The sequence below is a fragment of the Argiope bruennichi genome, chromosome 10 (assembly GCF_947563725.1).
Source record: "Argiope bruennichi chromosome 10, qqArgBrue1.1, whole genome shotgun sequence".
NCBI lineage: Eukaryota > Metazoa > Arthropoda > Arachnida > Araneae > Araneidae > Argiope > Argiope bruennichi.
Genome location: NC_079160.1, coordinates 99,357,139 through 99,372,378, shown reverse-complemented (window position 1 = coordinate 99,372,378; position 15,240 = coordinate 99,357,139). Strand labels below are relative to the sequence as shown.

General features: G+C 27.1%; 1 protein-coding gene across 1 annotated transcript in view; it reads left to right on the top strand.

The window, feature by feature from the left end:
• The first annotated feature begins 5,416 nt into the window (after positions 1-5,416).
• Positions 5,417-15,240, top strand: part of LOC129987672 (gastrula zinc finger protein XlCGF57.1-like) — a 38,627-nt gene continuing 28,803 nt past the window's right edge. The window contains exons 1-3 of the mRNA XM_056095627.1: positions 5,417-5,574; positions 5,661-5,757; positions 7,819-8,833. Of these exons, the coding sequence (XP_055951602.1) occupies positions 7,990-8,833 (844 nt within the window). The 5' untranslated portion in view covers positions 5,417-5,574; positions 5,661-5,757; positions 7,819-7,989. The remainder of the gene's footprint in view (positions 5,575-5,660; positions 5,758-7,818; positions 8,834-15,240) is intronic.

The window sequence follows — 15,240 nt, the reverse complement described above, 5'->3', positions numbered from 1 at the left end:
AAAGAACTACACATTCTAATTTATTATTAATAAAGATGAACTTTTCTTATTGCATCTGAAATTGTAAAACCCTTCATGAACCCAGCATCCTGCCCAAATATTAAATGAAATTGAAACTGCCCAACACACATTTATGCATATTCTAGATTTGGATTTAAACCTTCCCATTTAAATAAAAATTCGCAATTTTTTAAAAAAGCAATCAGTATAAACAAGCAATAATATGCTATTAAAAATAATTCAATTCATAAAAGTAATAAAATGATGATGCAAAATGATAAATTTATTATTATCATTTTCTGTTTTTCCTTGAAGATATTTATATAAATAAAACTAAATTTGGAAAAAAATCATATGAAAAAAAAAGAATTTCTATTTAAAATTTAAATAAAAGAAAGAAAGAAAAACAAATAACCAACTATTTCTACTACACAGAAATTATGAAAAGGTATATGACAGTATTTATAAAATATTTAATGCATAGTATGGAGATAATTTGACATAATAAAAAAAATCACATGTAAAGAAATTAAAGAAGAAACACATTAAAAAAAAAGACATATAAAGAAGCCTATTAAAATAAATATGTTGATGTGATCAACAAAAAGGAAAGTTTTTATCAATAAAGTATCTATATCAATATTTAAACCTGCATGTGTTAAATAAATCAATTCACAATTCTCCATTTACTTTAAAGTAGCAGAGAGAAAATAGTCTCACAACACAAGTTTTCCTTAAAAAAATTATTGATTAATTTTAACAAAGATACCTGAAAAAATAAATAAAAGATTAAAAACCAAGCAATCAAAATAAGAAATCCAGAAATTTGAAACAAGGTATTTTATTGAACACACTCCTGTTATATTTAATTTGTGCATCACTGTTTGAAAGAAATAATTTCATTAATAATTTTAAAAAATTACTCTATTAAAGAGTGTAAAACTTTATGTATTTTGTAATAATTCAGCTATTCAGTTGAATAATTTTCAGAAAGGGAAAAATGCTGTTCACAGAGCAATATTTAGAAGATAAAAATATATAATAGAAAAATTATGCTAAAAGCTTCCAGGACAGAGGTTATTTCATGCAGATATTTATTTATTTATTCTAAGCTTTGTTGATTTTCCAGATCAACTTAGTGAGCCTCTTCAAAATATTGAATCAAGAATTCTTTTATCAATTAAATTCTAAATTTCAGGTATTTCTAATTTCAAAGTCACTAAAGTCCAGTCTATAACTAAGACTTCCTTTTTCTATTTGAAGTTTACCAATGATCATGCAATACTTTTACAAAATAGTAAAAGTCTAGAATCATTAATCTAAAATGGTTGATTGAATCATTTATAGAGTTCTGTATCGTGTGAATTACTCATAATATGCAGAGAAAGATAGTCTTATTTAGGCTTTTTAAGCAATGCAATTTCCAGAGGCCCTCCATTCCTTTATAATTTTCAACCAAATGTATTTTATTCTTTATATTGTGAGTTTTCAGAAATAAATATTATGACAAGTTGAAATAACAAAACATTTAATTATGCACTATTTCCTAAGAGTTGGTTTCAATTCCTGGTGATTCAGTTTTAAATTATAAATAATGTTAAACAAAACAGAAAAAAATTACAAAATGCTTAAACTTAATCCAAATATATTAGTGCAAAATTTTTCCATTCTTAACTTGCCTGTCCAAAAATCGAGAAAAAAAATACTTTGGGTCCCACTGATCTGTAAGCATGAAGGAAAAGTCTTAATTAAAATTTTAATAAGTTTGCATACACAACCTCTGTAAATCAAATGAAAACTCAAAGTAAAAATATTCTAAATATACAGGATAAAAAGATGTTGTAGAGAAATCCCTGAAGTTGCAAAACCTCAAAGTCTTAGCCAATTCAACGATTGTGTCTATTTTTGCCCCATATGAGATTAAGAAAGGAAGTGTAAAAGAAAGTAAATATTAATTTTGATGAACTAAACACTTTTTACAAATGTATTAATGGCATCTAAAATAAAGCAACACTGCATTTTTAATTAGTAGCAAACAGTTTAACTCATTATAAATGTTAAAAAAATTTTAATTTAAAAAATAAATCAAACAAACCATTTTTTTTTTTAATACTACTGCACAACTGGCGACAAATTTCCCCTTCAAATGTTTTTCCATTTACTAATATCATAATTATTATTTTTTACAGAACCTAAAATTAAGTTGGGTTCAAAAGATGCATTTCATTCTTATATCAATTTCTGGGGAAAATGAGAGAATTTGCCGCAGTATAGCACACAGCACTAGAAGCAAAAACAATAATAAATTTTAAAAAAATCATTATATGAATTTGGGAAAAAAATTTTTAAAAAATCCCTGACCACCAAAAGAAACATATTGTAAATACGAACAAATGCAAAATTTTCAGAAAACAAGAAGACAGATAACTTATGATATAGATTTGATATTTATAGCATAGTATAAAATGTAAAGTAGAATAAAAAATAGCAAAAAAAAAAAAAAAAATAGCAAAACCTCTTGAAACTATCAGGGAAAATAAAAGAGTGCATGTTCTATAAGGAGAACTCTTAATAAAGATAAGTTATAACTCAGAATTTTGTATACAAAATCAAGATTCTAAAGCATACTAAAACAAGTAACTATAATTCTCCAGTAATTTCCATAATAAAGATTTAAATTTTTTTAAATAACACCTTTTATAATGAAAACTTTGACATAAAGAAGCACGCAAAAATATGGATATCGAAGAATGAATCTATAAAGTATTAATTTGAATTAAAATAAATAAAAATTATGGATCTGCTGTAGTTTGAGAGCATATAGTAACATCATAGAAAATTTAGTATTTATTAAACTAAATTAACTGTCTAAATGTCTTGAATATGGCCTTTTTTAGAGTGATATTTTGCAAATTGTATCCGGATTTTTTTTTTTTTAAATGCAATGAAAGAAGTTAATTACTTTGTATTATATTCAACCAAGATGGTGGGCATTTGGCGAGAATTTGGAAAGTGGCACGATTCTTACGTGCTTAGTTAGAAACCAGTCAGATTTAAAATTTTGTTTGAAAGAGAAATTGAGTGATGTAGAGTAACGAAGGCAAATTTAAAAATCTTACCGAGTGTTTGTAAACAAATCAATGGTTTCACGGAATCAAATAATAAAAACTTTTAATTCTAAGCAATCAATTCAAACAGTCCCTAATGGTTAAGAAATAGCAAATCTGAGACATGAAAAGGACGTTTGATTTCTTAGTTCTACTTTTTTACATCAATTATATGATATAGTGATATGCCAGTCATAGAAAAAGCTACACAGGAGTAAGTATTAATCTATTTTTAATTTCTTAATAAATTATTTTGTTTATAACTTATCCGATATTGTATTTGGTCGCCAAGTAGCAACACAAAATGAGCGATAGTTCACAGACGCCAGTTACCCACTCATTTCTTCTCCGACATTTTAGGTGTTAAACGGTTCTTATGCCTCCGCAGTAGAAAATAGTTCTCAATTCTTTCCGTGAGATGTGATGCGGATTTGTACCTCCGCTTTAATATAAAAGTTCATTTAGTAATGATATTTCCTCAGACATTTTAGGTATTAAGAGGTTCTTATGCATCCGCTTTGGCAAATAGTTCTTATGTGAAGTGTGATGCGGTTTTGTATCTCCGCTTTGGCAAATAGTTCTTATGTGAAGTGTGATGCGGTTTTGTATCTCCGCTTTAGTATAAAGATCCATTTAGTAATGATATTATTAAACAGGGTGTTTATTAAATCGAATAATAAAAGCAATGCAATATCAAAATTCTGAATAAAAAATTTAACTGTTATTTTTAATTCTCATTTACTTTGCAATTCCAATCTTATAATTATATCCAATCTTATAATTATAATCCAATCTTTAATCTATAAATTAATATTTATATAATTAAAAATAATCTCTTTGTTTTATAATATAATATTAATCTGATAATAATAATTACTCAGTTCAAATATATTTTATTATTTTTTGATAATATCTATATATTTTTTTCACTATATTATTACACTTTATATTAATTACTTTAGTTGTATACTATTTTTTAAATTGTATTGAAACACTTTTTTCCCCCTTATTATTTCCAAACTTATCTATTACAATTAATTTTTTTTCTTTCTTTCTGCTCAAATTTCGTCGAAAAAGGAATTGAAAGTTTAAAATTTATTACATGTGAATAAGTAAATGCAGTAATGGATAATATCGTTCACTTTACAGTTCCAGAACTTGGTTCCGAGGTCTACATCCAAACATCAAATGGTATTATTACTCATTTTCTTTAATAACAATATATTTAATATTAAAAGTTTGATAATTTGTAAATGAATAATTTAATAAATTATCATTATTAGCATAATTTTCATGAGATTAATTAGATTATTTCTATTAACTAATTTGAAGAATTAATTTTTAATTAAAATTATTATTAATAATAATAATTAAAAAATTCTTTAAAAATTAATATTTTTATCTTTTTGTATTTTTTACTGTGATTATATGTTACTTGAAGCAATTACCAGTATTTCAACAAAGACATTCGACACTGTGTTGTATAGTTTTGAATGCAAACCTTTCTATTAATTTGTTTTTATTTTCTGGAAACAATTTATTCACTGTAACGCTCAATCATGAAATCGCGCTTAAAATTTCTAATAAATTCAATTTAATTCAATAGAATTTCTAATCTAACATGACTAGCTCTATATTCTACAAAATGCCATATTCATCATCAACAAACGTTAAATAAGTATAATTTTCTTGTCATCTGTATTATGACATTTATGCATTACATGTTCTAGTTATCTATTCACCAGATGATAAAATATAATTTCTGACATAATAAATTTCAGAATTAATAATAGTTATTAGTTAAAATTATTAATAAAAATTATTAATATGAAATTAAACCTTAATATTTTAATTTCAACACTTCTTCTTTGCTGCTTGTTTTACAATACAGAAACTTAAAACTGCTAAATAAATATAAGCATTTTTGTTTAGAAAATAATTTATAAATTTAAAGTATTAAGGTTTAATTTATTATTTATTAAGGTTTATATTTATTATTAATTTATAATAGTTGTTAAATTTTTTTAAAAAATTATTTTCTTGTACAATTATTACAAATTATTAGTTATCAAAATGAATTATCAAATTTTAAAGTATCAATTAATTAAATTAAATTACAATTAAGTTACAAGTAATATTAATTCAATAATTTTGAGGATACGGAAGTCATCTCGGAAGTAGATGAGAATCCGAATGCATAACATGAATCAGAACTCTTTGTAAATTTCGGTTCATACTTATTCAAAATACAAATACAATCCTAACATCCGAATGTTTGAATCTGCATACCACACAATTGGTTACCATTTCGGAGTCGTACTCTAACAATCAGCAGAAAGTAACTGTCCCATCACAGATGTAAACAAACTTGAAATCCCGCCATCAACAGAAGTGCCTGATATTAAATTATGCCGACTTTAATAATTACATATTCAATTCAGATTATAAAAATTGCCTTTAAATAAATGTAATTTTCATTATTTAATTCCTTAAAATCATTGACTTTTCTACAATGCTGGTAAATCATACTATTTATCTATATTTTGTTTTCAGATGTCGCATTACCTGGAATCATTATATTTGTTTTCCATGAAACAACTATACTAAATCATATCTCTCGCGTCGTTAAAATCAGAGAAAATACCAAGATGTTAGTATAACACTATATATCTGTGTATATATATATATAATTTTTTTTTTAGCATTTCTCTTCAAATTTCATAGCTATAGAATTTAAGCCACATAAAATGAAAACAAAATTTCGCCTGAAACTATACTGAAACTTTAACATGATGTTATCATATTGAATTGCTATAGAAATTGCAAAATGTAATACATTGTAATTTTATTGGAAACAAAAAGATAACTACATGTAGTATAATTGTTGTGTAGACATTTAAAAGAAGATTTCCATTGTATCAAAAACATCTGAAAGGTTTATTATTATTGCTTGAAATGCTTTTTATAATAGATGATAATAAATGATCAGATAATATTATGTGATCTCAACCCATGTTATTTTAGGAATGAATAATGGATATAATAGTTTCTTAGGATAATCCAGTTTTGAGTAGTTTATAATTGTCTCCTTAATTTCAACATGTGTATATTGGAAATTGAAATTAAATATATTGTAAAAGTTAAATTAAATATTTCACAGATTTCAAAGTCAGTTTCAAATAAATTTTCACACTGACTATATTTTCCTAGTCATTGGTACAAACATCTGATAAAATGATAATATCCTAAAGGATTATTCTAGCACTTAGGTTTTCCAGGATACTCATTTTGATAATGACAAGATCTGTTAACATCTTTTTCAGTTGATTATGGGATGTTAGATATTTTAATAGATAATCCGTAGTCCCTCCCCCCTTTTTTCCCATATACTGCTTTCCCCCCATTTTTATGTCTTTATCTTTCTATTCATCTCTGAAAAATATTAAATACAGCTAGTTATTTACAAATAATTACAGAATTATTTAATACAAAACTTTGAAATATTGTGTAAATCAGATAAGAAATAAATTGGTAATGAGTCTTGGATCATAGAAAGGGAACAGTTTTTTAACATGAAAGATTTCTTAAAAATTATGTTATCTGAAAATATGTTCCTAAATTGTGCATATTATTAAACCATCAGAAATATTGAATTAAAATCCAAAGAAATAAAAAAGGAAAAGATAATTTAAATAATTGCAAACAGTGATGGCAATTAGATAGATAATAGAGAAGTAATTGGCAGTTTGATAGATAATAGATAAGTAATTGAGAGTTTCTTAAGACCTTTGGGCTAAGAGGATCATTAGCAAGTCAATTAAAATTATATTAGTCTTGCTTTCAAGTAAATAAACTTACAAAAATTATATATTCTATGCTATAAAATATTAAAGATAATAACATGTTGTGTTCCTCAAATTAAGGAAATTTGAGATATGCAATAATTTATGTTTTTAATAATTAATTTTACAATAAATTATTAAAATAATTATTAAATAAGGAAAATTAATTACTTGATTATAATATCTTAGAATTTTAATTATTCATTTAACTTTGTATATTACATTCAAATTAATAAGTAAGCACTGCAAGTTAATAATTTTTAATATTATATTTGTTTGAAACTTATTATTTATTTTACCATTTATCATAATATTTAAATGTTTTTATCTGTAAAAAAAATCATTAATTAATAATTAAAGTTAATTTTTCAGGAAATTTACTACAGAAGTCCTTTTTTTCCCTGCGTCATACATATTTAAAAAAAATAAAAGTATATGCATTTTCACAAAATTACTAAAATAAAAAATTAAAATTAAGCAGTAGTATAGTGATTAGCAAATTTACAAAACTGAATTGACCAATTGTTAAAAGAGATGCCTCTTAATGTGCATTGCATGGATCTACAAAATGCCTATTGATTAAAGAGATTCAGGCTAGTTGAGAGTATTTGGTTAACAAACATGTCAAGGAAAATCTTTTTAACAAACTACCTAAAAAAAAAAAAAAATTGAGGTACATAAAATAGAATTGATAGAATATTCCTATTTCTTAAATTTAGAGCACTTTACATATTAATGCTTTTTATTATTAATTTAATAGGCTTTTGCATTAACATTTTCTTGGTTAAAAATTTCAGTCTGAAAACTTTTAACTTAATAATGAATGAAGAAGATGAAAAGTTATACTAAAAATACATTTTCTTTTCCAGGTGGTTTCTCTGGGAATAACCAAATTGAATAAAGGATTATTTTTTTTATAGATCACAAAATGGTTTTCATTATGTGCTAAGAAACAACAATTTTTTGAAGTCAGTTATCTGTGATTCAACTTAAACTCAATTTTAAGAACTGAAATTTCAAATTGAATAGAAAGTTGCAAAATGGAGACTCCTATCGAACCAAATGAAACATATTTAATAAGTGATCTTTGTGTTACAGCCTTTGGCACTGATACAAATGAGCAAATGCCAGTTTCTGTACATCAGACAAATTTTTCATGTGATATATGTGGTAAAGTATTTTCTGAAGAAAGTAGTTTTCATTATCATTTTCGAACTCATATAAATAAAAAATCCTATACTTGTGATGTATGCAGGAAAAATTTTGCTCGAAAATGTGACTTGAATAAGCACTTTATTACTCATACAAATGTAAAACCTTACTCATGTGATATATGCTGCAAAAACTTTTCTCGAAAATCTCATTTAAAGGAACATTGTAGAATTCATATAAATGAAAGACCGTATATTTGTGAAATATGTAATAAAAAGTTTTCACAGAAAAGTGTTTTAAATGCACATTTCCTTATACATACAAATGAAAAACACTACTCTTGTCATATATGCAGCAAAAAATTTTCTCGAAAGCAATTTTTAAATAAGCATTATCGAACTCATACCAATGAAAAACCTTATTCTTGTGATGTATGCAGGAAAGGATTTTCTCAGAAAAGTAATTTAAATACTCATCTACTTATTCATAGAAATGAGAAACCCTTTTCTTGTGATGTGTGCAGGAAAGAATTTTCCCAGAAACGTTATTTAAATGAACATTATCGAAATCATACTAATGAAAAGCGTTTTTCTTGTGATATATGCCATAAAGAATTTTCTCATCAAAGTCATTTTGATCAACATTTTCGTATTCATACAAAGGAGAAACCTTTTGTTTGTGTTATATGTGAAAAGGCATTTGCTTTAAAAAGCAATTTGAATAAGCATTGTCGTATTCATGCAAATTAAAAAACACTTCCCATGTGATATAAAAAAAGTTTCTCATTAAGAACATTTAATATAACATCAACATACTGGTATGGTGTATAAATGTTTAAAAAGTCTGAAATCTTAAAAAAATTTTGTAATTTTCATCTAAATTTTACAGAAAAAAAAATTTCTAAATAGATTTTTAAGTTTTTCATTTCCACAAATGATGCAATAACATCTGATGGCCTTTTATTATTTGTCATATATCTAATAATGAAGTGCTGTCTTCATTTTGAATTAATATTCCAGTAATTGATGCTTAAATATTGCCAGGACCATAATTTTTCATTTTTAATCAATTGAGGATGTGCCTTTCCATGCAACTAATTTTTGTTTGTTTTAAGATAAGATTTTGTAGCTGTCTGTGTCTTAGTTTACAAAAGTTTGGATGAATAACTGCTTACTTTTTCAAAATAATATTCAAGGAATATATATAAAAATTTTATTCTTTTGCAAAAAAACTTTATACTATACACTCTTAGTGATTTTTGATTTACCAAAATAGCTTCGTCAATTCATGTATAGACATTGTAAAATAAATGCATTTCCCAATTTATTTATTTTTTAAATTTCACCCTATATATTTAATGACTCAATTTATTTTATTTTGTATGGATATTTAAATCTGTGTTTGGGAATCTAATGAAATTCTAATGTGTGCAGTTTGTCTAAACTATTTCAGTTTATTTAAAGGCAAGATTTATTCAGTTTTATTAAAGGCAAATCTCAAGTATTTGCATACATTTCATGTTTAAATTGATCTATTTTACTGTAAGTTCTATTGATGAAAATTCTATTAATACTCATACTTGATCAGTATAATTATAATAAATCAATGGATATTATGGTGAATATTTCATAAAAGCAATTATCATATTTATTGATCAGGGTGCTTGAACTATGTCTAGGTCTTCATTAATAAATTTGCAAGTGCCTAGGGGCCTTGCAGCTCTAGACATCCCATTGTCTCTGGAATTTTTTTTTCTTTTCTTTTTTGCAGCAAATTTTGAAAAATTTAACCTATAAAATCAAATTTATTCATATAGAATGAAATATCATCTAAATTTTAGTCAGCCAGCATTCTGACATCCCTAATTAATCACCATATACAAGTTTGACATTACATTGTTTCATATTTGTAATTAGAGATTCTTCTTTTGAATTTAAAAGCTGTTCACTTATATAATTAAACAATATTTAAATTGGGTTTTAAAAAGTTTTTTTTCTTCTTTTTTACTATTTTGCGTAAAATTATTTTTACAATTTAATTTTGAAATCTTTTTTTTTTTTTTTTTTTGAGTTACGGAAACCAATTGAAAAATAACTCAAAATGAAATGTTTTGTGATTTCAGTTTGTCAAGATTTACTACTTAAAACTGTGTATATGAATATTATTTTTTAAAAAATCTGGATTTTGAAGCTGGACATGAGAAAGAGCATCCCTTCCTCTGCAATATTCATTACCTGAGGGCCCCTCTAGAGCTTAATCCATCCTTGACTTTTCTGGTCGCACTTTTGCACTTGTTGATTTCTTAATAGAACTATGAATGTTTCATATAATTATTTTTTTGGGAGGGCATAGATATTAGATTATCAAAATTTCATTATACTTACATTTTACCTTGAATGCAGAAGATATAAGTGATGAAATGTGTGTTGATGCGAATTGTGTCCAAATTCCATAACTTATCTGTACCAAAAGAAGTTCATTTGAAGTCCTAATAAATGTTATCCTTTGAAGACATAAAAAGAAGTTGATAGAATATTAATGGATATTTTATACATTTTGCTATTGTCTTGTAGAAAATATAAGCATTTCAGTACAATGTAATGTTTTGTTTTTTAAAGTGTATTTAAATCTCTGCCTTGTATCAATTAATGTAAATATTCATATTGTTTTGTAAATGCATATTTTTATTATATTTTGGTAAAAAAAAAAAAATGTTATTTGCATTGTATAAGTTCATGCTGTCATACTTACCCCTCATAACTTTAAAGTGAAGTCTGTTCCTATATAGGTTTGAATGTGCTTTCTGAGTATTTGTTACCACTAAGTTCAACTACAGTCGGTCTATATGCTAGCTTGTTAAGTTACTAATAGTTTGTTTTAATTATTTTAATCCAGGCGAATTATCAGGAAAAGTATAATAGTGTATATAAGGGTAGCAATTTTAAAGATCCAAGTTGCAGGGTTGATAGTTCAACTTAGGCCTCTCTCTCTCTCTCTCTCTCTCTTTCCTTCCACCCCAAATAAAAGAGGAAATGGGGAGGTCGTAAAATCAGATTATCGCATTCCAATGAAAATCTGTTGATCTGAGAGGAAAGATTTAACTAAATAAGATGCAAATAATAAAAAGAACTATACAATGAATCATCAAACTTTAAAATAGATTAAATAGACAGTAAATTTTTTAAGCGTTAAGTTCGGATTTTTAAAATTTTTTTTTTAATTTGAGCGAAATTTTTAGAGTTTTTGTTTAAAAGAAATATATAGTAAAAATGTCAGATCAATGTTTACATTATTTTTCGAGAAAATTAATTTTGTTGAAAAAAAATTGTTTATTCAGTCCAATATGAATGACACTTCAATTTCGGATTGCAATTTGTATTACTTCTTCAGTCGACCTATATTTCCGGATCTCAAAAGGTGTTGTCGTCCAGGGGCAAGGACATCGAATATTTCACGCATTTGCAGGTATTTCGTCGCGTTTTCGGTATCATTTTCGAATTCAGAAGTTATCTCTTTATTCTTAACTCAAGGTCAGATGACGTTCCTTGTTTTCAGAATTTGAAGAAAAATTATTTTGATTTTCATAATGAATCATAAATTCTACGTCATTGGATGGCAGTTGGTTTTCAAACTCGTGAATAAAACGAACATCGCGGCATTGGATTCAGTAGAATATCCAGTGAAATATGCTCGTTTGACCTTGGATCGAATTCACCTTTTTAATGCTTGTTCAGAACGAATCTTTTTGTCAGAAGATTTTGAAGTATGATAAACATGGTTTGATTCCAAGAAGATTTCGTAAAGGGTTTTTATTTTTTCACTACGCTTTTGGAAGGGAACGATTGCATATGTAAATAGCACAATTTATTACTTCTGCCAAAAGGTAAAGAGGTAGATCAGATTGAACTAAATACATCTAAAAACTGTACATTCAAATACATATCAAATATATTCAAGTACATACCAAAACTGTACGATTCAATCGTTTGGCATCACCGTTTTATTGTAGGGTTAGAACAGCTAATTTTTCTTTTCTGATTCCTTGTTCTAGAAGAAAATTTTCAAATTCTACATCGCAATATTCTAATCCATTATTCGTTCGGAATGTTTTTACTTTCTTTCCAGTTTGATTTTCAACTAAAGCTTTGCAGTCTATGAAGGCTTTCTTTACTTCATGTTTCGTTTTCCAGAAATTCATTACGATATATTTTTATTTATCATCAATGAAAGTGACAAAATAATATTAACCTGCAAATGATGGTATTCGTATAGATTCTCAGACGTCAGAACGCAAAAGTTCTTTTCTTTTAAACTTAGATTCTTTTGGAAAAGGTTTTGACTGGATGCAGATTTTACAGCCCTTTGATGAATATTTATATTTAATCCTGGCACCATTAATTTTGGAATGTTTATAGTGGTGGGAGCTGTATAGGGATGACAAATATTTTACGAGCGGTTATTACGTAATCAATATCATAAAGTCACAAATACCAGTGATCAATACTTTTCAAAGAGGGGTGTGATTCAAATCCTTGATACGATCTTACTGGTGATATTTTGATTACAGGTTTAGAATCACGATAGAAAGTAACAATCGATACGACCTGTCCAATGGAAGCTCTCGAACAAAACTGAAAAGGAGAAATCTGTGAATGGGTTGAAAAGTGAACGGATCGGTTATTCTTGGAATTATCGTATCATTGAATTGCATATCACTAAAACTTATCGGAGCGGTGCCTTCACTGGAAAGTGTGAAGTCGCCGCTTTACTTCATGAGAGTGACCTTGACTTTCCGATATTCGCATTTGAGGATGCACTATTCCATACAAATCATTTTTAATTGCTTGTGACGACTTTGATTGCATATATTTTGTTTACTGCTGGAGCCATCTATTGGTAGAATATAGAACTAAAGTAAACATTTTTAAAGAAATGACATATATATTTAATTCAAATTTTTCAGAAAATGGTTTACTCCAATAAAGAAATTCAATAAAAAGTTTTGAAGAAAAAATGAAATTTAAGAAGTAAGCTAAATAGATAAATTAATTCAATCACACGTTATTTAAATTAGTAAATTAAGTATTAATTTCAATTAATAAATTTTATATTTAATACTAAGTAATAATTTTTCATTAATAACATGATTGAAATGACAGATATTTGGAACAAATATTTAAAAATAACAATAGCAAAATTATTTGTTATTCAAAAAATCGTGGATTATGCATCTCTAGAGCTGCAATGTATAATATCGGAACCAAATATTGATGTCTTAACCCGGTTTCGTCTTCGTCATCTAATCAAATCATCATCCCATCATCTAAACACTACAAGATTAACCTTGACAGAGTCCTAGCACTGCTTCCAAATAAGGCAATAATAAAAATAAGGTTCGGTAACTAACGTAAACTAACTCCCTATACTTAATAAGTATTCTAAAACAAAAAGTATAGCTATTTGTTTCGTTACATTTAAATGAAGAAAATGAAAGAGTGTCAAAAATACCCACAAATAAGGTTATGTAATAATCTGCAATAGTAGCAAATGACTTTATCCATTAGAAATCTTTTATTCAATACCATTTCTGGAACTTTTTTCTATACATAATAATTTCTTATTAATTTCTAAACTGATCTTTCATCTGTATACCAAAAATTCTCTATTATTTAAAAAACTTGAATTCGCTATTTTACCTAAATTTGTTAATTTTTTTTTCGCCAAGATTCTAGCATAAGATTTTTTTTTTTTTATGTCCGTAATTTTCAATTTATAACAAGAAAAGATTATTATGCTCATTCACTAAAACATATTTCAAAGTGAGTTTTTCAAATTTTTTAGACATTACATCTATACTTTTTAATTTTTTTTCAGTATATCATATTTATTAATTGCTTTTTTTTGGTGAAAAGAGGAAATTATCTTGGGTTTCAGATTACTCCACTTGATTCTCACCGGGGGCACCTCAGATATGAGGATGAGAAATTTCCGGCATGGTGGTTGGTTCTCACCATCTCGATGGGTATAGAAATGGTAGGGGTCAGCTATCTTCTACCGATGACGGGACGTGCCACCCACGAGACAGGTTGTGTCGTGGCCGGTAATGGCACTTAGGACTCAATCTTTGTTCTCGCCAATACTGTGGCAGTAGTTCTGTCAGTCAAATTTAATCCGTATGCCTTAGCGACGAGTCGGAGTAGTCAAGTTTGCGGTTACTCCACTTGATATGTTTGTACAAAAAGGAAAGAAGAAAGAAAAACGATCATTAAATTAGAAACATCTTTTATTTTAATTAATTAAATTTTGAAATAACATTTGAAAAATTATTTAGCAATTTCAAGCTTTTCTGAATTTGCAATTATGGTACCTAGGTAATGGATTGCTCTGATAATACATATAAATTATTAAATGCAAAAGAAATAACTCCACTTTATCTGAATATTTTCTCTTAATGGGAAAGTCATTTGTCCACTCACAAAGAAATGAACAAAATGCATAAGAATTATTATTATTATTATTATTAAAGAGGAGATGTCAGTCATCGCGTCACTACCGTTGATGTGAGACTTAAGTTAGCTGATATTTTTCGTTTTTAGTGTTTGCTACTTTAAGTGTAGTCTACTAAAAAGCAAAATTATTTATTTCTTATAAAATAATATTTGTTCCTGTTTAAAGATATTGTTACGAAATTTCTGGGGGTTCGTTTGGATAGTGGGAGTTGTATGGTGTAAAGAACGCACAATCAGCAGTAGAAAATGAAACAACGACGTTTATTTACACGAAGACACACAGGACAGCACAAAAACGACAGCTATATACAGCACAGAAGACGATTATCTTCAGCCGAGACGTGCAGCATACAACAGTATACACAGCAGCTCTACTCCGTCGCTGCTCCGCTAGTCCCTGGAAGACAAGTTCTTCACCGTCGCTTCCAACTACTCTTCGACTCCACTGCCCCACGACTCAATTCACCACTTCTGGGTCACGACTACTCGGCAGCTGCGGGCCACTCCTTTTATAGGTCTCAGGAGTCGGGGCTAGAAGCCTCTCAACCAACCAGGAACGTTCGAGGCGTATCACCGTTCCTACTGGACAGGTTCGGGAAAATTCTCGATGTTTCGGGTATAATCTATTTT